This window comes from Podarcis liolepis (assembly GCF_965112155.1).
Source record: "Podarcis liolepis genome assembly, chromosome: 4".
Taxonomy (NCBI): Eukaryota; Metazoa; Chordata; class Lepidosauria; order Squamata; family Lacertidae; genus Podarcis; species Podarcis liolepis.
The window spans coordinates 68,212,102-68,235,414 of NC_139558.1; the positions used below are offsets into that span (position 1 = coordinate 68,212,102).

Sequence of the window (23,313 nt, forward strand, 5' to 3'; positions counted from 1 at the left end):
GTCAGAGAACCTACAATATTTAGACTTTCCCTTCATATTGCAGCATGAACATGGCTTGGAACGCCAAAGCACAATAACTGAAGTGGTTGAATCCACAGGAATTTTAACTACTGTGACTCATTTAGAAAAAGTGGTTGTGACATTCCACTGAACAAGAATTGAGAGAGCAACTTTTGACCTGTTACTTGTCCATGACACTTTTTTAATGGTTGTTTCTGTTTTATAATCTAATTAAAATGCTGTGGGCCACATATTACTAAATGGGGAGCTGAAGCCCAGTGTGTTAACTGTTATTGTGCAGCCTTAAGTAGCTGGATCTCACAGCTTGCATGTTGGCAATAAAGTACCAACTTGCTCCTGAGGGGAAAGGCTCTAGAGAAAAACAATTTGACATTCAATTGCTCCAACACAGTTGTAATTAGGTTTTAATTTCTGCAACCATATGCAAACCGCATAAAAGAAACTGGCAATACTGACTCTGACTTAAATTGTAAATAAAATATCTGCATCTAATAAATAGGGATTCAACTATGTGAAGAAAAAAGAAAACAAGAAGTCTCCCATTCCTTGATCCAAAAATGAATTGGGCCCTTCCAAGCGTTTCACCCAAATTCCATGTGATCCCAAGCTGGAATGAGGCAGAACTTTGCTTCTGTTCACATTTTCATGCAACTCTACCTGATTTGCACTTCTTGAAACAATACAGGAACTGAACCACAGCTACCATTTGAAATTTGCACGAATTTTGCAAAGCAGTTCTGCAACCCCAAAAGCACACAAAATTTGCAGGGAAAGTGTACACAAAAAAGCATCTATTAATGAAAAGAACATGAACAAAGGCACTAAATTGGGGAAAATTGCTTGCAAAAATGTGTAAATCACCTGAGGAGATGCTTTCTCCATATCAACTTGATCATTCATTACGATCAGCAGGTGAGGCTCTTTTGGTAGTTCCTGCTCTGAATGAGATGAAAAGTGTGGGGCCCTGTAGGAAGCCTTTTTAGTGATGGCTCTGTGGCTACAATCTCCACTCTGAGATGTGTCTTACTTGGGCTATGCATTTGTTGAAGCTGTACCTCAGGCTTTCAGAGGTGGACAGGTGTGGTAGGTGAAGTCAGTTTTAAGTATAACGCTGGTGCATACACACACACACATACAGATGATTATGTAGGTATTTTAGGTTGAATGGATTTAGTGATTTTATTATGTATTCTGCTTTGTTGTCTTTTATTTTGTTGCACACCACCATGTGGCTGCTGTAGAGAAGAGTGGCACAAAAATACCTTGATAAATAGGCAAAACTGAATGCAAAAATGTATATCTTGAGCACTTTACACAGAGGGAGGCATTTCTAGTTGCACAATAAGGGGGCACAGATTTATACTACACTGCTATTATGAATTTGGCACCTTTGTTCAGCATGAATGTGCCAATCACTATGGCTTCATCAACCCAAGGGTCAGGAGCCTGTGTCACTCTAGATGCTGTTCGACAGCTACTCCTATTATCCCTGACCACTAGCCATGCTGGCTGAGGCTGGTGGGAGTTGTAGTCTAACACTAACAGGAGAGATACAAAACTACAGCATCCTACACCAGGATAATGGATTTGAGAAAGCACCTCAGTGTTCCTTGATTATTCCAACATAATGAATTTTACACCCATCATGGGATGGAGCAGGGAAAAACACATTTGCAGGCCAGCTTGCCATTTCAATTTAGAGAGAATAAGACAGGTAGACTAGGCTACCTTTGCAGCCTCTTAGAGTTCAGGATTTTGCTCTATCCTGCAGGAACATTGATTTGTTTCTAATGTGCTCTGCTTGCATATATGAAAAGAAACCACCTATCACAGACACATTTCTTTTCTGGGATTTCTCATTAGGAAGAGAGGACACAGTGAAACTTACTTCTGAGGAAGGACATATAGAATTGCACTAAAAAAAACTTGTATTATTTGCATTGTGAGACACTGTGTGTGCATTCGCATGAACAAAGGGAAAGAGAAATAAAGGAGACAAAGTTGCATCTGTATCATATGAGCACATAGAATTTTGCTGAATGCAATAAATGGCATAATGTACTGGGTGTGTGTGTGTGGAGACGACAAAAAAAACTTACAATGTCCATTCCCAAAATACAGCCTCTTCTCATCAATTCCATGTTTCGATTTACTATGCCCGCAGAATCTACAAGCAATAAAAGGCAAAAAACATAAGAAAACCAACTTTTTATACGCTGCTTGAATATAAAAAACAGAGCACAACAGTTAAGTTCCTATTAAGAACTTTAGTACTGTTTACATTCTCTGTATCCTACAGAGCATAGATACGTTCTGGGGGAATTTGAGGAAATTGACTAATGAGACAATCTGTTGATTTTTGACCCCTCCAGTTTAGTTTTACAATTGCTTGAGAATGTGTTTATAGCTATTTTTAACAAGTTCTGTAGTGCCTGAGCCTACTATTGTTTGCAGCCTCATTAAGGCTTATAACTCTGCTGTGACTTCCTGGTCAACAAACCGGGGTGGGGCGGGTGGGGGTGGCTTTCCGGATGAATCCTGGTGATTCTTGTTCAGGAGGGTGTCTCCTTGACAGCGCTTATCATTCCAATGCAGCACTGAAGGGATGGAAATAAATGTGTAAAAGAAATGATGAACTAACCTCCCGATCAAGATGTAAACCACAATGGTGAGCAGAATAATTGCGACTGCAGCCGAAACAGCAATCATTACAACCTGGCTGTTCTCGCTGGAGATTGAGAAAGCTGGAAGTTTCAAGGAAATAAACGTGAGGTTTTCTTTTAGTTTAAAAACCCTCAGAACATTAAATATATCACCACCAACAAATGCAGGCAGCAGATACGTGAAATCATTACAGCATTGCTTAGAAATGACTTGCAGCCCAATTTCTAAGCTAAATATCTATTTACTCTTTACCAATTTGAAAAGACAAGAAAAACCCTTATGGGTCTATAAACAAGTTGCAAAGGCTAAGCAAAGTAAAAATATATCAGGTTGGAGCCAGAGAAGTGCTAGCATGACTCCACACACACAGCATGGCTTTTTCAGCCCTTCCTCTCTATGGTAGTCTCCTTCACCCTAAAAAAAAAACCTTATTTTGAGGAGTGAAGAACTCTCTGGAACTGTGTAGGATTGAGACAGGAGAATCAGCAGAATTGAAGAAGTCGTCTTTCTACAAGCAGAAGCACATTTCTGCTTGCTCAAGACACTTTTGGATCCATACCACTGATAATGATGATTTTAAGGATGATTTAAAAAATTATATAATTAAAGTAGGATCTTTTTTGAGTATACAAGTCAAGCATGATGGATCGAACCGCTGAACATTTTATGTGCAATTTTCCTTAGTAAAGTATGTAGCTTGAAATGTATTTTTTACACAAGAGGCTTAAATCAGCTCTGTTTAAACTGAGCTCCTAATATGAATGGAAAATGGACATCAGCTACTCCTTCAGGTCTCATTCCAACTCTCCATCACAATAACCTCTAAAGGGCCAAACTAGACCATACATTAGCTTTGTATTCGTGTCCTTAAATATGGGTTTTTGCTGTTTGCTTTTTACACAAATTTAATAAATAAATAAACAAAACTGTGAAGTTTTGTAAAATAACACACTGCACTTAAGAGATAATGTATCAGTGAACTTGGTCTTTAAAAATGCTTGTTTTAAAGTCAATGGATCAAGTCCAAAGTTTCAAATGCTATGCAAAAAAGTACTTAAAACATAATAAGAATATTGAAATCCAAGTCATGATTTTTAAGTAACCAGTTAGAATATCCACCAAAATAGTATCATGATAATAAGAAACAACAAGTCTTCCATCTGTTCTGCAAAACTTTTTATCACCTACATTCTGTGCATTTGCCAGAGGCATCCACATGTATCTTGGTTCAAGTTAAGACAACACAAAAACATATTTCTTTGCCATCTATTCCCATATATCATACCCTAAATGGTTTTATATTCTCTATGCATCATACAATTTATTCCATAGACTGAAGGTCATCATAATAAGTCATTAGTTTGCTAAAATCGGGAGCTCAGCTACTTTCCAGAAAGAGCTGGAATTTCAAAAGCTCACAAATCTCAAAAATTCAAACAAGATTGCTTGGCTTGCTGCTAAATTTTCTCTGTTTATTTTTGAGACCTTATACTCTCCAAACACTCCAGACACTCAGGCCTTATGAGAAGTCTGTCAGAAAAGTTGCTGCCACTGTATCTGTGGTATAATCTGTGTTATGCTATAACTTTGGAATTCCTCCCACCTTCCTCCAATCTCCGATGTCTGACAAATTAATCAGGACCAACTACTAGATGGTGATATTATTGCTGACTGGTAGTGCACACTGTAATTGAGATGGACATGTTGAATATTAACTCACTCAAATATTTTCATAAATGCTATCAAGGGAGGCGATTCTCAGACCCAGTGGTTCATTAGGGCAGTCAAAAGATAAGCGTTTGTGTTTTAAAATATAGAATTACATTGTGTACATTTCAAATGGTCTGATGACTTGAGTTGGCTTTGGTTGTTGTTGCTTTTCTATGAAGAGATCTGCAAGATCAGACCAAAGACCTAACTAGTACAGCATTTTGTCCTTAGAATGGTCAACAAGATGCCCATGGGAAGCCTACAAGCCAACAGCATGACATTGTTAATGTTTAGTGTAAGCAAGGGTACTGTACATATTCTGGTTAAGTAATGTCTCTGCCCAAAGTTTTGGAACGCAGGACTTTTCCAGAAAATGGCTATTTTGTGGGGGTTCTTGCATGTATTTGTCACTCCATCAACTGCAGTAGTGAATGTAAGATAACAAAGTGATAATTCCAGAACCTATCTCAAAGGTACCAAGGACTAATAATGACCATGGTATGTTGTACAGTGGTACCTCGGGTTACGAACCTAATTCTTACTGGAGGTCTGTTCTTAACCCCAAACTGTTCTTAACCTGATGTACCACTTTAGCTAATGGGGCCTCCTGCTGCCGCCGCGCAGCCACCACACGATTTCTGTTCTCATCCTGGGGTACTACTTCCAGGTTAGTGGAGTTTGTAACCTGAAGTGTTTGTAACCCGAGGTGTTTGTAACCTGAGGTACCACTGTAATGAGTTTCATGAACTCATTGTTTCATGAAAAGTTTAGTTTATTGTAAAAAGGTAAAGGTAAAGGACCCCTGACAGTTATGTCCTGTCGTGAACGACTCTGGGGTTGCGGCACTCATCTCGCTTTACTGGCCGAGGGAGACGACATTTGCCCACAGTTTTTCCGGGTCATGTGGCCAGCATGACTAAGCCACTTCTAGTGAAACCAGAGCAGCACATGGAAACACCATTTACTTCCCGCCGGAGTGGTACCTATTTACCTACTTGCACTTTGATATGCTTTTGAACTGCTAGGTTGGCAGGAGCTGGGACCGAGCAACGGGAGCTCACCCTGTTGCAGGGATTCGAACTGCTGACCTTTCAACTGGCAAGCCCCAGGCTCAGTGATTTAGACCACAGCGCCACCCATGTCCCCTGTTAGTTTATTGTAGGTTTCATCAAATTGTGTCATTCCATGTACCTATGGAGTCTTCCCATTTGGAGTCTATGATCTATTCTAGCTGAAGGCTAGAATAGAGAGGACATGTTCCAACGTGTAGTCCCTTGTGTCACTTTCTATTCCTTTCCAGAGTCCATAGGGACATGTATTAGCAGATAATATAGCACTTTATTAAGTCCCATGTGAAACATTTATTTGAATCAGTGCTATTTTTCTAGAAAAAGAGGTGCCAGAATTCACCTTGAATGTCTCTCTCATTCTCTTACAATGGCAATGGCACCTACCTGAGAGGTGCTGGAACAGAGTTCTGGCCCTGATTTTATAGCCACTTTCAGAAAAGCAATGCATTGAAGAAAGCCAAGCAATATACCGTATTTTTCGCCCTATAGGACGCACTTTTCCCCCTCCAAAAATGAAGGGGAAATGTGTGTGCATCCTATGGGGCGAATGCAGGCTTTAGCTGAAGCCTGGAGAGGCTTCAGGAGAGCCCCACCGTCAGCCCCACAAGCTCGGGGGAGAGCGGGGAGGCGCAGCGCACCTTTCCCGCTGTCCCCCGACTTGGTTAGAAGGCTGGCGGGGGGGGGAGAAGCCTGCTCCTCCCCGTCACCAGCCCCGCAAACTCAGGGGACAGCGGGAGGCGCAGCGCGCCTTTCCCGCTGTCCCCCGACTTGGTTAGAAGGCTGGCGGAGGGCTTCCCCCTCCTCCAGCCCCGCAAGCTCCCAGAGCGATGCCAAAACTGCACGCAGCTTCGGCATGGCTCTGGGTCCCATTCTGGGGGCTGGGGGAGGGGGAAGCTCCGCTTTCCCCACCCCCAAGCCCCACAAGCTCCCAGAACGATGCCAAACCTGCATGCATCTCTGGCATCGCTCTGGGTCCTGTTCTGGGGGCTGGCGTCGGGGGAAGCCCAAGCTTCCCCCACCCCAGCCCCGCGCCTGGGGGGAAAAATATTTTTTCCCCTTTATTCCCCCCCCCCAAATCTACGTGCGTCCTATGGGCCGGTGCGTCCTATAGGGCGAAAAATACGGTAATACAAAATGGCAATTCACTGGCATCAACCTTTGCTTTGACTGTCATTTGCATGAAAAGTTACAATAAAAAAATTCCTTCCAGTAGCACCTTAAAGACCAACTAAGTTAGTTCTTGGTATGAGCTTTTGTGTGCATGCACACGAAAGCTCATACCAAGAACTAACTTAGTTGGTCTTTAAGGTGCTACTGGAAGGAATTTTTTTATTTTGACTATGGCAGACCAACACGGCTACCTATCTGTAAATGAAAAGTTACGATTCCCTTCCTAACCAACCAACACCCACCTACAGGGGGGGAAAGGGAAGCTTGCCTGAAGTTAAGTTAATGAAAGCACAACTTGTACTTGGAAGTCAGTGGGGTGGTAGTGGTTTGAAGTGACTGCAGTTCTTTTGGAGTTCAGAAGTTTAGGAGTCCATAAGTTTAAACAACAATGTCAGAATATTATGACACTGTGGAACTTTTAAATTTCTTTCCCGGCAGGAGCTGCTGCCTAGCACAGGATTCATTTAATTCTGGCAACATAAATAAGATATGGCAGGAGAAAGTAGGAATACCACCTGCATTATTTTATAGTATATTTCTCATAGCATGTTTTAAAATAATGACAAAATATAAAAATTTATAGGCATGTTAGCCGGAAAGGCAGATCATAAATATAGAATCACATTTGCTGAACTAGAGAGGGAATAAAGCTAGCCAGCCATATAATTTTGTGCAGGAAAACAGACAAAATCCATTTTTTTACAAATACATACAATCCGGGCTGGTTTCAAACTCAAACTTGCGGCTGTTGGTTCCATATCCTGCAGCCGTCCGAGCTCTGATTTGGAAAACATAAGTGGTGTCTGGTTTGAGGCCACTGATGGTAACATTGGTGCTTCTTGCTCTTAGAATGGTGTAACTTGTCTCTTGCTCCTGCTTCAGAAAAAAAAGAAATGGCCACATTAAAACCCAAGATAGGGTGGCATATTGACGTTCTCTTCCACCTCATGCTGGCTGTGTAAACAGAATTTAGACTGAGTGTTAATTGTATTCACATGTGTGTTATCTTCCTGCACCAGAATGATGAAATAGATCGGTTCCTGATGTAATCACAGTTACCCACGCTTGGAATTGTATTAAGAGCATTAATATTTTGAAATAAGGTACAAACAATAAATTTATTTTTCTGATTGATTCCTTTGGATACAATGAAATCAGATCCCAAAGCCAGGGGGCAGAGGGGGAAGAACGATCCAATCCTACCACCTCCTTGCCTTGAAAGGAACCATAAAGTCTATTATTATTGATAACATGAGGGTGCAGAAATGTCTTGACCCTCCACAGCCCTTTGTCCTTCTTGGTGTAATTTGGAAAAATGAGTGAAATTGCACTACCCCTAGCCAATATTTTAGTTATAATTACTGACGGTCTATTATTGCAGATCAAAAATAGAGTCACAGTGCATTATGATTTTAGGCTGATTAATCATGTGTGAAAGTGTTTTGCCTTTCTTTCTTCCCCTTTCAAGCCTTTTTTTTTTTACCAGCTTGACACAGGCATCCGATTGAAATCAAGGCCCTTTAACACGGCAAGACATCCAGAAGATGCCCTTATGCAAACCCTCCCCTTTCAGACTAATAAAAATAATGGATTCAAGAAACATTGGATTAATAGAATATATTTTGCAAATGTAGAAATATAAAATACACGAATAAGCATATTTATAGACTACTTTTTTTGATTTTAAGAGGTCGCAAGATAAAACAGAGGGCACAACATAAAGTGGGGAATTCCCATAGGGTAGCTTAACAGAATATTTCTTTCTCCTCCTCTGTAAGTGCAAAACGTCATTCGGGAGCAGAAAAAATTATCTGCACAGTTCCCATATCCACATCCAAGCACCACTCCGCGCAGTGCAAGTTACTCAAGCTTCAGAGTATGAATAACCTGCAACAAAGTGAGAAGTGCCTGCACATAGATAGTGGCAGGGGGAAAGGAAACAGGGCCTGCCATGCATTGGATAGTGTCCCTTAATTTGCATTCATCACTATGTCGCAGACAGCCAAACCCAAACATGTTTACTTAGAAATAAGCCCCACTGAATTGAATGGAACTCCCTTCCTAGCAAGTGTGTCCTAGGTAACTATTTTAATAGCCCAAAAGGAATAGGTTTGCCAGTATAAATGTCATCATTTTATGAATCTGAATGGCTGCTTAAGTGGAATTTCTGAGGCTATGTTTGCATAGTCAGGGTAGTTCCTTCTTTTTAATAAATATGCAAAAGAGGAGATTTTGTGGTTATGGAAAGGTCACATTTCTTATTATAAACATAAATCTGCATCCTATCCCCACTCAACTGAGAGTAAGCGCCACTGAAATCAGTGAGGATTATTTCTGAGTGGACAATATAGGATTGCATTGTTAAACTGCTTGGCAAGGTTTTTTAAAAAATATATATGATGAGATGAATGGCAATGTATCTATGGTAATTTCTGTTTTGTGTTAATGATCATCAGATTTTCACTGTACAACAGCCTCTAGGTTTATTTTTTCACAGAAGAGAAACAGAAATTCAGAAAATGCTGTACTTGATCATTAACACACTTTTTTATTTTAATAAAAGAATGAATCCCTCTGATTAAACACCCAACATGTCAGTGATTTATTTGAAAAAGGCCTGGGTTTTTTTCCCTTCTAAGCATTACTGCCCCTTTTCCCCACAAAGCAGAACTGGATGGATCACAAAACCAACACATTACCAATAAAATAATCTACCAGAGAATATTTCTCAGAGGATAGTCAATTCTATATTTCATAGCGAGAAATTCTGCCATTAATGCATCTCATGCAACAAAAATGTTCTAGTTAATTCAGAATGGGGAACTTGTGGCTTTTCAAATGTTGTTAGATCCAATGCCCAACTTAAGGCAAGAGCCAAATAAAATAGCTAAATTTTAAATGATGGGGAATTACTGTTAATATATAGATATTCCTCAGTGGCACTCCGTAAAAGTCTAAGAGGCACCGTTCCAATCTGACACTCTTCATATTTTGTCAGACTACAACTACCATCATCATTGACCTTGCTGGCAGGGACTGATGGGAGCCAGAATCCAAAAACATTTGGAGGCAACATTTTTAGGAAAAGCTGCACTAGATGTTAAGAGTACATAATTGCTGTTTTGTATGCTAGTATGTCATGCTGCACTCTGGCACACAATTATACTCCTAAATACACCTCAGGCCTTTCTCCTGGTGCCCTGTTAATTAAAATGTGATGGGTAACTACTAGGTTAGGAACCATTTCTGTGGTCACATCCGAGAAGCTCACTTGGAGACCACATTGTGGTCTTTTAATTTTCACTGGTTTTAATTTTTTTAAAAAAATCTTTTAAAAATCTTTTAATGATTACAGATATTTATTGAACTTTAAGATCTGTGAAATTCTTGGTGCAGTTGTGAGTTTGCTTTATTGTTGTTATCCTCTGTTGACGGCTTTATGGTATGTTATATATTATTGCTGTGTTCTATTTATTTGTTATGGGGCATCCTAACAAAAGTAGTAAATTAATTAATAAGTTTCAGTGGGTAACTGAGGGGAAAGTAGAATGGATGATAAAGTATGTCAACCAAACATAGTTGGGACAATAATGCCCTAATTTTAATTTTTCCGTACTAAATCCTGTGTTTTTGCCTTTTATGCCTAGTTTTCATTTCTAACTTGCAGTTTTGTTTTGTTTTTTTTTTTTTAAAAAACAAAATGATGAGGAAGGTCTGATATAAGGAAAATTAAGTAATAGAAAAGGTTAAAACACCTTCTAAGAAACTAGTCTTTTTCTGTATCCTGGAACATGGACAATTATAGTATCTAAACAGGTCTTAGAAATTACTGCTTACATGACTTTACCTGGAAAGTTAATTGCTAAGTTGAGTAATATAATATGTATTTGGAAAAATATTGAAACTTACGCAAATTCAATTATTTTACATTGATATCACAAGTGTATAAAACAAACAAGAATTCTATTTCTTAAATGTACTGTGTAAGTGGTATTTTAAAGGACAGTTGAGATGCTTATGTAACCTTCTTAAACTGATGTAGTCTACGCATTTATACAAAAAAGCCTAAATAAATAATAATAATCCAATCTAATATTAAATGCAGCCACTGAAAGCATTAACATTAATATGATACATCAACAGAATGTAAATGTTGTTCTGTATATTTGCTCATGGTTCGGACAGCTAAGCATATTCTGAAGAATTTGGATATGAATGTGAAAGAGCATTTTTACACAGCTTTCAACTTCTTTTCAGTTTCTTATCTTACTCTTCCCATAACCCAACTGAACGGGCCAAGCCCACCCCCTGCCATCTTTGCTGTGCTTTCCCACCTTTTCGTAGTACTTGACTTCATAGTCCAAGATGATCCCATTAGGATGTTCAGGCTCTTGCCAAGAGAGAGAGACACTGTTCCTGGATGTCCGGTCTTTTCTAATTATTGTAATAGGGGATGGAGCTAGAGTGGAGAAAAAGAAAAAGAAAGCAAATGGAGTTTATCACTGTTCTAATCCTTGAGAAGGAGGTGGTGTTTCCATTTGAAGGGCTCCTGAGTATAAACCTGGATCCGTATCAACACTCAACAGCTGGATTATAGACTTCTTACCCAAGCCTTGAAGCAGGATAGCCTGAAGGAAAATGAGTTAGGCTTTCTATTGCTAGAAGACTGGTGGCAAATGAGCAGATGTTTCTAATCTGCTACTATAATGTAAGCAATGAAATACATTTGATATATTAAAAAGTGAAGCAAAAAAAAGTGCTCAGCCTATTTATTATGATGTTGCGGTGTTATTAGTACCAGATTCTGCAGCTCATTGATAATTTTTTCATATTCCAGGCATATGACAGGACTGGAGTACATTATGGGCAAGGAGTCCCAAGAGGTCCAATGCTAATAATAATAATCATCAGTGTACTGTTGAACATACACTTTTCTGTGACATTCTCTGTGGTTCCCCTATCCCAGTCCACTTCAAATTTCTCCCACATCCTTAACAATTTTCTACAGGGCTTAAGCAAACATATAGCTTTTTAAAAAAAGACACCACTAAAGCACAATTCATTTATCAAGGCACAGGTAATTTTAATGACATAATGAAGAAACACACGTACCAAAATGCAATGTGGTGAAACATTTTATTGTTCATATTCAAGTTCTCTCCTTCATATGGTCCCATCAGGAGAGGGATCACAAATGTGACACCCAGAGGCTGTCGTACCAGAGAAGGGTTCCAATAAATATCCCTTCACAAATCAAGAATACATAACATACTTTTTGCAATTCCACTAATATTCTGTTAGCACTGGGTCAGTCTCTTCTACATTGAAGTCATTATGCTATGTCCCAATAGCAGCCATTTTGTGTCATGCCACACCCCATAACAGCCACTTTGTGATATTCCCACCCCTGACCATCAACATCATTTTTTTTTGTATGCCATGCCCTCATGGCAGCCATTTTGTGACTGGCATCCATGGCGCTTTCTTTAAATAGTAAATAAGCCCACTGCCCCCAAAAGCTTGGTGACCTTTAACTATAAAATTAAATGTTCTACTAGATGTTTAAACAGCTCATTCAGTGAGCCCATGGTTCATGCTGGGTATCCTGGTAATATGGCAGGACACTAGAAAAATGGAAGACAAATTACCTGATGAAGATGACATGTAAGAAGTAAATGCATGCCAGCTTTCATTTGAAAATAGCAGATAAGGTAAATATTCACATTTATTAGAAGATCGGCCTGAAATTTTATTCCATATCTGCTCAAACAAATGGTAGTTGTTTTGTTTATAATACAACTGAATAGTCATAATGGGATAGAAACAGTCCATGTTACTTGAATGAAGTTCTCATAGACATCAACTGGAACTCAAGTTATGACAAAGTTACTCTATTGATTTCATTGAGACTTCTTTTTCCCTAACTTAGCTTGGCTCATATAATTTTATTGACCCAAAAAAACCGTAGAATTTTTTTCAAATTACAGCTTTCTGGGAATTCATCATCATAAAATCACCACCATCATTTTCAAATACAGGTTTTAGTCATAAACATGGTCAACCCTTAATTAGGCGATTGGAATTAATCTAGCTGATTCTAGATTCATTTAAACCAGAGAAATGTGAGGGTGCATCCAGACTAAGTTCAGCTTCATGCATATAAGTAGTGGCATAATTGCTGCCCAAAAATGTTTTCATGCAGCTGGAATGTCTGTCACATGACACAGGGGTCTGAAGGTTCTTGTTTGTGCACACTAAGGTAATGAATATCTATAGGAGGAGCCCCTACTGTAGCTCATTTCTATGACAGCATTGTTGGATGTGCAGTAGAAATAATTTAGTTTGTAACTTGAGGGTGAATTATGTCATCAGTAAGTCAGCTAACCAAGAAGGTAGAAGTGGTGCAGATGTTGCTTAGCAACCAGGCAAAGTTGTAGAAAGCTTGCTGACGCAACATGTGCTGTGATTGGCTATGTACTTCTGAGAGAGTTCTCTCCTGAATATTTGGTTGAATATCTCCTTGCTATGCATTCCTGAACCTCTGTCCCTTTCTCCTCAAATTATATTCTGTGTTCTCCTCTGTTTTCCTCAGGAAAGAGTTATTAGGCTTTATTTTCTCCCTGGACTCCATCAGTGTTTTTAAAGGCACTTTGCCAGCAAACATCACTCACAGCATGTGCTCCTCCTACATGGTTCAGGTGCTCTGGCATTACTGGAGTGATGCAGGATGAACATATGGTGCAGCAGCTTCTATTGCTTGAAATGGATTTTGACAGCAGCTCTGTTGTTGCCTGAATGGATAAAGCTGCTCTTAATCTGGGCACTTCCGACAAACACAACAGAATATGCACGCACACATGCACACACACACACACACACACACACACACACACATCAGTGGAAGTTCAGCATTATGCAAGCAGCTCCAGCTTCCCATATACAACTACTAAATTTCGTGAGAGGTCTTACTGGCCTCTATGTTCCCAAGGGGAACCATGCACCTAGGAGAAGCAACTTCACATAACTGAAGCCTTCCTTGCTGATCTTTCAGTAACAGTCCCTATGACTGAAAAAGGACCACGTTTACAACTCAACTGTGGCAAGACCAGCAAGGACTGGTCCAAGAATTCCGTGCATAGCTCGGAATACAAGGATTAGAATAACTGACAAGCATTAAGCAACACAAATGGATCTGGATTATAACATCTACTCACTAGTAATTGCACAATCAGAAGTACAGGCTGCTGTTAAAAGATAGATATAATAATAGTCAGGCTGTTTTGAAATGCAGAGACCTATGTCATGCATAACTTCCTACTAGTTCATCTTTACATTCTTCTAATTTGTACCCTTTAACATTTTAGTTTGCATTTTCCAAGCATAACAAGCTTATGCTAAGATAAGTGCCATCCATATTTATGAGTAATTAACAAATCGTTAAAAGTTATGATTTCCCACCACCACTAATAATACTATAAAGTCAATCAATATAGTGTTGATGAGACAAGGCTAACAATCCTGATGACAGTGATTGCTCCCAAATTGTTGTAATCACTTTTTACAGTTTACTTATATACTTCTCTCTATGAGTCACAAATAATGTTAGTGAGTTGATTGTGAATTTTTCAGAAATATAGCTGTTTTTGACCCCCCCAACAGCTCCTCCAGTTACTGAAGCCACAACAACGTTGCACATAGTTGATATATACCACACCATGTGAATGGAAAAGTGAAATCTTGATTAGAGTAAACATGCTGACTTTTATTAATCAGACTCCACCTCTGCAATAGCAGAACTATTTGTGTGACCCGATACTTTATACACTCAGATCTTTCCCAGGACCCACCAGGAACCACTAGATTCTGCTACTGAGTTGCCTCCCACACTATCCAAGCATCAGAAATGTTAATTTCAAGATCTGAGAACTCTGCATATCTGTTATGGGTACTGAAGTATAGGAGATTCACTTGCTGTCTATACATATCAGTATTTATATACTGTCCTCTAGCAAAATATAAACAAAAACAAAATTTGAAGCAGTCATTAAAATGGTTGGCTACTCAAGGATAGGGATTTTGTTCTCTCAGTTTCTCATTTTTCCAGTCTTCAATTCAGTTCTCCATATTTTGTTGCACTGTGTGATTTTTTTTTTATTATTATTATTCTCTTAAAAATCTATCAGCATTTTAGTGCAAATTTCCCATAATAAACACATTTTTATATGTAGTTTTTATTTTTGAAAGCAGTTTTCCCTAATGTAATGCATTTTTTCATTATTTCCATCAGTATATTCATTTTTATGGACACTTTTCCTGAACAGATGCAATTTTGTAAAGACTGGTTCATGAACTACATAGCAGAATTCGGACAAGTGCCAATTTCAAAGGTCACCTGCATTGCAGTTCACAATTTATTTTTATTATTTTTTTGCAAAAGTATAAATTGATAGTTTTGGCTTCAAATGATACATGAATGGAATTTCTCCCCCAACCCTACTCAATAAATATTTTAAACAACTGCATAGGGCTATCAGCTTAAAAATATATATTTAAGAGATGCCTAAAAGTCTTAAGCAGACATGAATATTGGTACGAAATTTACTCAGTCAGTCAATAACATCATTCCGTATATAATAACTAAATCCAAAACTATAAACAGTCAAACATTAAAGCATATACACCAGCAGTATCGAAGAAATAACAGCAAAACCTTCACTGAATATAAAAGCCAAAGGCTTGATTGTTCCAACATGGGAAACTCTAAGTGGCAGCAAACTGTTAAAGGATACATAAATAAATATTCTTTATCTGTTACATAGATTTTGGAGGCAATGAAAGCAAGTCTGGGAGTGAAAAAGCTCATTCTTGTAAGTGTTTAAGATGCAAAACATAAAGAGCATGAAGCTTCTTAAACTCCTGACAATAATTTTAGATTTACCTTGCTAAAATTGATTTGCTAGAGAAAATAATCCCTAAACATATCATGCTTCTTCCTTTAGCTTAGTAGCAGCTAGACATAAATTTCCTTATTGATTTAAACTCCATGTGCTGTGTTTGTATTTGTTACATGAATAACTGGGCTCCAGATGAACACATGAGGAAAGCCATGCCTGCAATGTGCATACACTGCACTCAGTAGTTACCGCTTCCTAACGGTTACTAACTGTTCTGTTGAGACTGTAGACTCTCTATAGGGATCACAAAGATTCATATGCATGCAGCTGCCCAGTGCTCTCAGAATGATTCTGGACCATTAAATTGGATATGAGGGGAGTATCTAAAACCAGGTGCAAAGTGGCACATGAAAAACCTGTTTGGTTTCTTTCTCACCACCATGGTAGAACCCAAAATTTTCATCCCTGCAGCGTACTATGCTTTTTAACATCCAGTATGGGCTTCAGATATTTAGATAGGCTGGAGTGTAGTGTCAACAAACCTGTTTAGCTTTCTTGGAGGACTAGGTGGACTCCATGACCATCTTACCACTGAAGTTTGATCTGAAGCATAGCAGAACGCATCACATATCTAGGGAGAAAGTTTCTTCCCTAGTTGTGTCACGAAATGTAAAAGACATGCAATAGTGGGAATCTGATTTCTGAATTCAGATCCCCATCACTGAAGCCCAAAGAAATGAGGTAGAAGAGTTAGAAGAACTGAGGAAGATGTGTTGAAGCTTCATTCTTGGTCCACAGGATTGCAGTTGACCAGTTTGTGCTCTTGTCTCTGCTCAGCATTTGTGTGCTTTGGATGAAACCCTGCTCACTGCATGACAAGACCTTCAAGCCAACCCCCCATTAGGAATAAAGAAATTCACACTGACGCAGAATTTTGGTTTAAAGTTAATGGGCAAAATTTAGGGCACAACGTTATTGATTACAGCAAATGTAGCGGTATTGGCTTAGGCATTGGCAAAAGACTATATCAGACTCCTGCCCCCTTTGCAGGAAGTCAGTAGGGGTAAACCACCAAAAGAGGAAGCTGCTTTGGGGAAACCTGCCTGCATCTCCCCAGGTGCTTCCAGAGGCCTGGTAGGCCCTAGGCCCTCAACCGGACTTCATACAGGATCTAGACCCCGGATTCATTTAATGGAATACCCTTGAACAATGGAGGGGCAGGTGATGGCCGACCTCCCCTGCCCCACTCAACAATAAGCCAATGCCTAACCGCCAAACCTTACAAAGTTGTGACGATTGCTAAGAGGTAGGTGAAAACCAAGTGGCTAATGACAATCTGCCAAATGGAAAAATTCCTACCTGGTCCCCATCCTAAGACGGGCGACCAACCAAAGTCCAAAGCAAGGCCATAGGACACCTAACAGAGGGTGGCGGTATTCGGCAGGGCGAGGCAGCTGCTTGGCACACGCCACACTGCTGCTTTTATACCCCTCCCCCATGATCACCCCACTCAAAATGATTGGCCAATAGGCCTGGGGTGATCATGGTGCCACCCTGGCGTGAGGGTATTGCTCCGCCCACGCCAGGGTGAAGGAAACTGGATTGAGGGCCTGCCCGCAACCAGGACTAGCTTTTAAGATGATCCCACTTGCAGGGAGGTGGACTAGTTTAGCCTCAGCTAACGGAAAACTCTAGCAACCCTGATGCTCTAGGACTTGTTTCCAAGAAAGGTCAGTTTCACCTTCTCCCATAAGTCCTTTCAGAGCTTGGTTTTTTAAAAAATCCCATTCAGAAAGCCTTTGGGAACTGTTGATTACCGGCTGCTATGTTTCGTTCTTATGTCTTAGGTACTGTTTATGTGTCAGTATGTGCTGGTTTATTGTATTGTTTTACATTACTACATTGGATGATTTTTACTGGGTAATTAGGTAGATTCTGTCTTGGATCCAGACTAAGCTATTTGAGATTAGGTCCCACTGAAATGAACGTCAGTCATGATTTCACTTCACAATGAGTTCAATGCAACTAACTTAGGTTGCATTCAGACGTGAGATTATTCCATCTTCCAGATGTTTCCTTACCTGTTAATTTTCACATAAAATGCATCTCTGGAAATCAAGCAGAATCTGGTGGCAGTTCAAAGCTATTTTCTGTGTTGTTACCGGAAAATAATCTGTTGTAACCCTTGAAATTTGCTGCAGTTTTCATGGATCAGGCCCCCGCTGCTCATGTAATGAAATTTTAGGTGGTATTCTAGCACACTGTACAGTGAATCATGGGGGAACAATAGAGTGAATGCCCAGAAAGGGTGTGGGGGGTGACAATTCCAATGACATTCCTTGTTGTGTCACATCACACCGACTGGTGCAACTAAAATTTAATGCAACATGGGTGGTTTTTCGATTAAAAAACCCATAGCTCCATAATTTAACAGGTGCTGCGGTGTAAAAGGAATGTTAGAAATTGGGACAGAACCAGAAAAACTAAAGCAATGATCCTTATGTCTGAATGTAACCTTTGTCTGGATCCAACACTCTGTTTCTGAATGCATAACCCGCTGTTAAATTCCATATGAATGAATAAAATATAACAGTGTTTAAAATAAAAACTATCACAACTCTTTCACAAGGCTTTAAAGCAAAAGAACTTTTAGTTTTCAAAAGACTTCTAAACTGGTGACCTCACTAATTATGTATTTCCTTGTAGGTAAGGTAAAAGGTAGAGGGCCCATGGATTGTTAAGTCCAGTCAAAGGTGACTATGGGGTGTGGTGTTCATCTCGCTTCAGGCCGAGGGAGCTGGTATTTATCCACAGACAGCTTTCCTGTTTGTCCACAGACAGACAGCATGACTAAACCGCTTCTGGCTCAACAGGACACCCTGACAAGTGCCAGAGCACACAGAATGGCCTTGTATGGATACTCTAAATGCCCTTTACACAGAGACTTATGTCCTATTCCACTGGGCCTCCACATTTTCTAGAGCTATTGTATGTAACCTTTGAACGAACAATACTGCAGTTTATCATGCAAATGTGCATTTTAATTACAGTATTCTTGCAATCTTAAAGTTATTTTGCTGAGGGAAATCTGTGAAAATTTGACTATTCTACTTCAGTATGCCTGCTTTTGTTTGGTTGGAAAAACACTGTCAAGAACTACTGCTTTTTGGCAAGTCTTCAGTGACCAGTATGAAACATCTTGGGAAGGGATGTCTCACAGCTCGGTTCGCAGATGACTGATAGCACAAGCAAAATAATTACAATGTTAACTAACTCTGATAGGTTCCCTATTGGGAACATCACTGAAGAGGGCAAGTCATGAAGAACGATCAACATTCTCACCTTTATGTGGTGGTCCCTGTAGATTACATAAGACATGCCTGAAGGATGGGGATTTTGGATGAAACTTGTCTTGCTGCTATTTCTTTGTGAACAAATAGATGATTACATTCTCTTTATCTCAGTCAAACACCTTTCAGAAACAATGACTTTTCTCAAAAGACAAACCTTTCCTTTTGTAACAAGGAGACATTTTGCAGTTGAGCTCATACAATTTTGGCCACTATCCACCAGTTTCCTATTTGTTTATCTGACAAGTGAAATGGCACAGGTGGAACATCTGGCCTAACGATTTCTATAAACATCCTCTCATTAAGAACTGGTGCATTTTTTTTCTTAACTACTTCTTTCCGCAGAATCCATGCTATACTGGGAGAAGGGGAGGTGAGGGTCAGGCTTTGTTATGGAAAGAATGTTGGGTATAACTTAAAACTGTTTATTATTGTTGTTATTATTGGTTTCTATTGATTTATTGGTTTGTTTTTGCCTGTACAGTGGAACCTTGGGTTGCAAACGTGATCCGTGCGGGAGGCACATTCGCAACCCACAGCGCCGCGTCTGCACACGCGCACCATGCGATTCAGCGCTTCTGTGCATGAGCGAGCGCCGAAACCCAGAAGTAACCCATTCTGGTACTTCCAGGTTTTGGCGCGTCTGTAACCTGAAAATGCATAACCCGAAGCGTCTGTTACCCGAGTTACCACTGTATAGGATATTGTGTTTTTTAATGTTTGATGTTTTCTTGTATTTTTATATATGCTGTAAGTTTTACATATTTATATAAGTTTTATATTTTTATATATGCTGTAAGCTGGCTGGGGAATCCCAGCCAGATGGGTAGGAAATAAATATTATTATTATTATTATTATTATTATTATTATTATTATTATTTGCATTTTCTCAGAAATAGAAAACTGTGTGAATGAGCTAAAGAATTATGAAATGCATTATGATTCTACAGCAATGAGCATGACTGTTGAACTCTACAGAAATCATTTTTTTTAGCAGAGATTGAGCTTCTAAGTTTCCCTCAAGGCCAAATTCCAAGACTGTAGTGATTCAAATGGCTTCTTTATCAAGCTCAAATCTTATTCACTGATGTAGGCAAATGTTCTAGGGAAATGGCAGAATTTGAACAAGAAAATCATATATAGATATGTACACCAAGAAAAAAAATCCTTATTTGGTGGAAATATCAAATGGAGAGCAAGTGGAATTTGCTAAAATAAAACTAACTTTAGTACCTATCCTGTTGAAGAGCTTTGTTTAGACAACAGCTTTATGAAGCACGATTTCAAGCATTTTAAAATTTAATACTTAAGACAGGGCCTGCCCTGGTCCTTAATGTGTGCATTAGGTGTATGGAACATATGCCCTAAAATTTATTGGGTTGAAGACCCTGTCTAGAGGGTCTGCAAACATAAAAGGAGATAAAAGAAAGCAAGGCGGAAAAGACAGCAAGGAACACAAAATGCCCCTAACTTTCACGTCAGAGACAAACTATTCCTATCTAACAACTTTCTCTGTAAGAACAATCAGTGGCGGTTATTTTTCACTGGTACTTTAAAATGCATATTAAACTTTGGCTTGTTTCACTCTTTCATGTGTTGTTGTCTGTCCATCTCCTTTTAATAGAGATACAAAGTGAGCGAAACTAACGTGTTCCTCATATGTTTAACATGTGTGTGATAAATCAAGGATACGCCAAGTCCACTTGAAAAGTAACCGACTGCACAAGATATTCACTTCAGGAACCACAAATTATGGGGTTGTGGCTTTCCCAGATGGAGAGGTAAAAATCATGTATGCTTTTGTAATGGTTTTTCTGGAGTAAACATGTTCAGATTTTCAGTTTCATGCACAAAATAGAAGCTTTGATGCTGCTTTGTCATTCCTGTTGAGAAAGCCTCACGGTGGTTGATGGAGAGATCCTGAAGGCAGCTGTATGAATACTGTACAGTTAAATTATTCTCCTCCCCCTGCCAGCCTTCTTAACTTCACCTCCTCTAAAATCCAGAGTCAGCTTCTGACATCTTAAAGATCAATGGTGAAAGACAGTGTGATCACCCTTGTTTGGAGTGTAAGGATTATGCACTGAGATCTTTGCTTCAGCAGGTGCCTAAATCTTATCTAGGGTGGTTCACAGCACTGCTCTTGTGAAGCTTATTATACATCCAGCTGCTGGATATCTTTCAGAATAAGGAACTTCCTAGTAGTTGAAAGCTCTCAGCTATGTGGGAATCTGAAGGCAATTCATCTAGTTCACTACACAGAACAATGCCGCTGTGCTTTTGATTTTATGCAGCTATAATACCAGTATGGGATGGTGACTTGTCAACATTTTAAGATCAGTTTATGGCTAAAGGGCAGGGGAGCTGTTGAAGACGAAACCAAAGAAAACAGCTCCCATTTGTGCATACATTATTAATTCCAATTGATTCAGTTAGGTTGAATGGGGTCTTATTTTAGGCAATGGTACAATCCAGATAAATTTAAGTGAGCTTAAGTCCAACTAATTATAATTTATTTGAAATTTGGCTGCAATTTAAATAATAGACGTGCTGTTTCAAGTATGCATGAGGGAAGGAATATCAACTAATGGCTTGCATGTGTGAATAGGTCACAGGCAGGACTTTCATATTCCCTCAAACACCATTGCCTTTCGATGATTACAGCTCACAAATAAGCTGCTTGTTACCAAGTGATGAGAAATTACAACTCTAATCAGAGCTGAGTTCATAAATCAAGAGTGGGGAACTTGTGGCCCTCCAGATGTTGAGGGGCTCAATCTCGGATCAGCCCCAGCCAACCTAGCTAATGGCTAGGGATGAAGGGAACTGCAGCCCAACCACATCTGGAGGGATACAGATTCCCAACCCCTGAGTTGAAAGAGGCCTTGGTCAATGCCCACTCTTAAATCAGCCTACAACATCCAGATTACAAGGGGACAATCACAGATGAACTGGCTATTGAAAGGTATTTACAAATTTTCTCCTTCCTTCCTTTGTAGCTCATCAAATCTCAGAAATTTAGAGTTAACTAAAATCAAATATACAATGTAACCCCCCATCACAAAATTAACACTAGGCAGGCATATTAAAAAATTAGGATAATAGTGTTTAAGGACCTGCCACACACTCTCCTTCACTCATTCTCATCTCTTGCCTCCCCAACCCCAAACCACTTCAGTTCTCCACAACTGGGACAGTCTTATTCATGCTTCCAGGGTCAGGCTACTTCACATGGGTGATCGTTTATGGAAGGAATTGATGTCTGAATGCTACAGTAAGCCTTTTTAAAGGGTTGACCCTAGTGGGGAGCATGAGAGGCACAATTTGGACTTCGATTCAAGCAACAAACTACCCGTTTCTGTCTCAAATTCCTTTCCACGCACATGATTCTTCCCACTGTTCTATGTCTCACCCTTCCAACCTTCACCAGCACAAAGTTAAATGCCCCCCTTTTCTTTTCTGAAAAATGAAACCAAGCAGTCTAAGGAAACATTTAGAGTTCAAGAGGAGAGGAGGTGAAGGAGAGAGGAGAGGAAGTGGAGAGATGAATGGGAAACTTTGGATCTTGATGGACAAGGCTAGCTTTTAATTACACTGAATTATTTTCTGAGGCTACTTCAATCGCAGTGATTTGGAGCAGGGATGTTGATCTAAATAAACAGTTGTTCTTCTCATGGGTTATCATTCTTCTCTGAGTTTTGGCTGTGAGAGCAGGGTGTAAAGAAGTGGAATTAGACTATTGGGTGGCATAATTCTTTCCCCTAAAAGGAAGAAAAAATAGGGACTCGCAGTTTTCACTAATGAAGGTAAAAATCACCTAGCATGAAATCCCCTGGAACTATATAGTCTTTTTCTTTTTTAATAAACAAAACATTAAATGTTTTCTACATGAAAGTACCTGGATGGATCTGCCTGAAATTTGGCAGGCTTCAGCCATTCTTGAGGGGCTTCTTTGCCTAAAGATCTTACCCATTTTTGTAGAAAGTGAAAAAATGCAAGAGCTGTTTTCATATTCCCCATTACAGTAAACGGAGTTGAAACAAAGCTTTGGATTTTTAACAAATCAAATTCAGACCCAAATAATGAATGAAATTGGAATGACACAGAGCATATCTGAAACAGACTGGGCTGCTTCCAAATGCTACAGATGCAAGACAAATCTTGTGGTCACTGCACACCCCTTATATCTTATTTGTCTCGACTTTTCATTTGAGAACTACTAGCCTCGCATGGCAGAAATTATTAAAAAAAATTTCCCTATTCTTTGCTGTCTAGTATTGAAGAATACAGTGGATACTGAATATACTGTAGGAAGGTATATTTACACTTTTTATTTTATGTCAGAATATTGCTCCCCTATTACAATCTTGAAAGAGAGAGGGTTGTGGTCCATTGCTAGTCTTGATTTAAGAGATTTATACAGTTTCAGTCCT

General features: G+C 39.4%; 1 protein-coding gene across 6 annotated transcripts in view; it reads right to left on the reverse strand.

Annotated features, from left to right (window-relative positions):
- Window positions 1-23,313, reverse strand: part of EPHA3 (EPH receptor A3) — a 205,284-nt gene that overhangs the window by 37,805 nt on the left and 144,166 nt on the right. For 2 of the 6 annotated variants that reach the window (XM_083498573.1, XM_083498577.1), the window contains 5 exons: window positions 13,850-13,879; window positions 10,970-11,094; window positions 7,349-7,511; window positions 2,663-2,765; window positions 2,121-2,188 (listed from right to left, as the gene is read on the reverse strand). In XM_083498573.1, the coding sequence (XP_083354699.1) occupies window positions 2,121-2,188; window positions 2,663-2,765; window positions 7,349-7,511; window positions 10,970-11,094; window positions 13,850-13,879 (489 nt within the window). The remainder of the gene's footprint in view (window positions 1-2,120; window positions 2,189-2,662; window positions 2,766-7,348; window positions 7,512-10,969; window positions 11,095-13,849; window positions 13,880-23,313) is intronic. The other 4 variants (XM_083498575.1, XM_083498578.1, XM_083498574.1 and 1 more) reach the window with 3 other exon arrangements.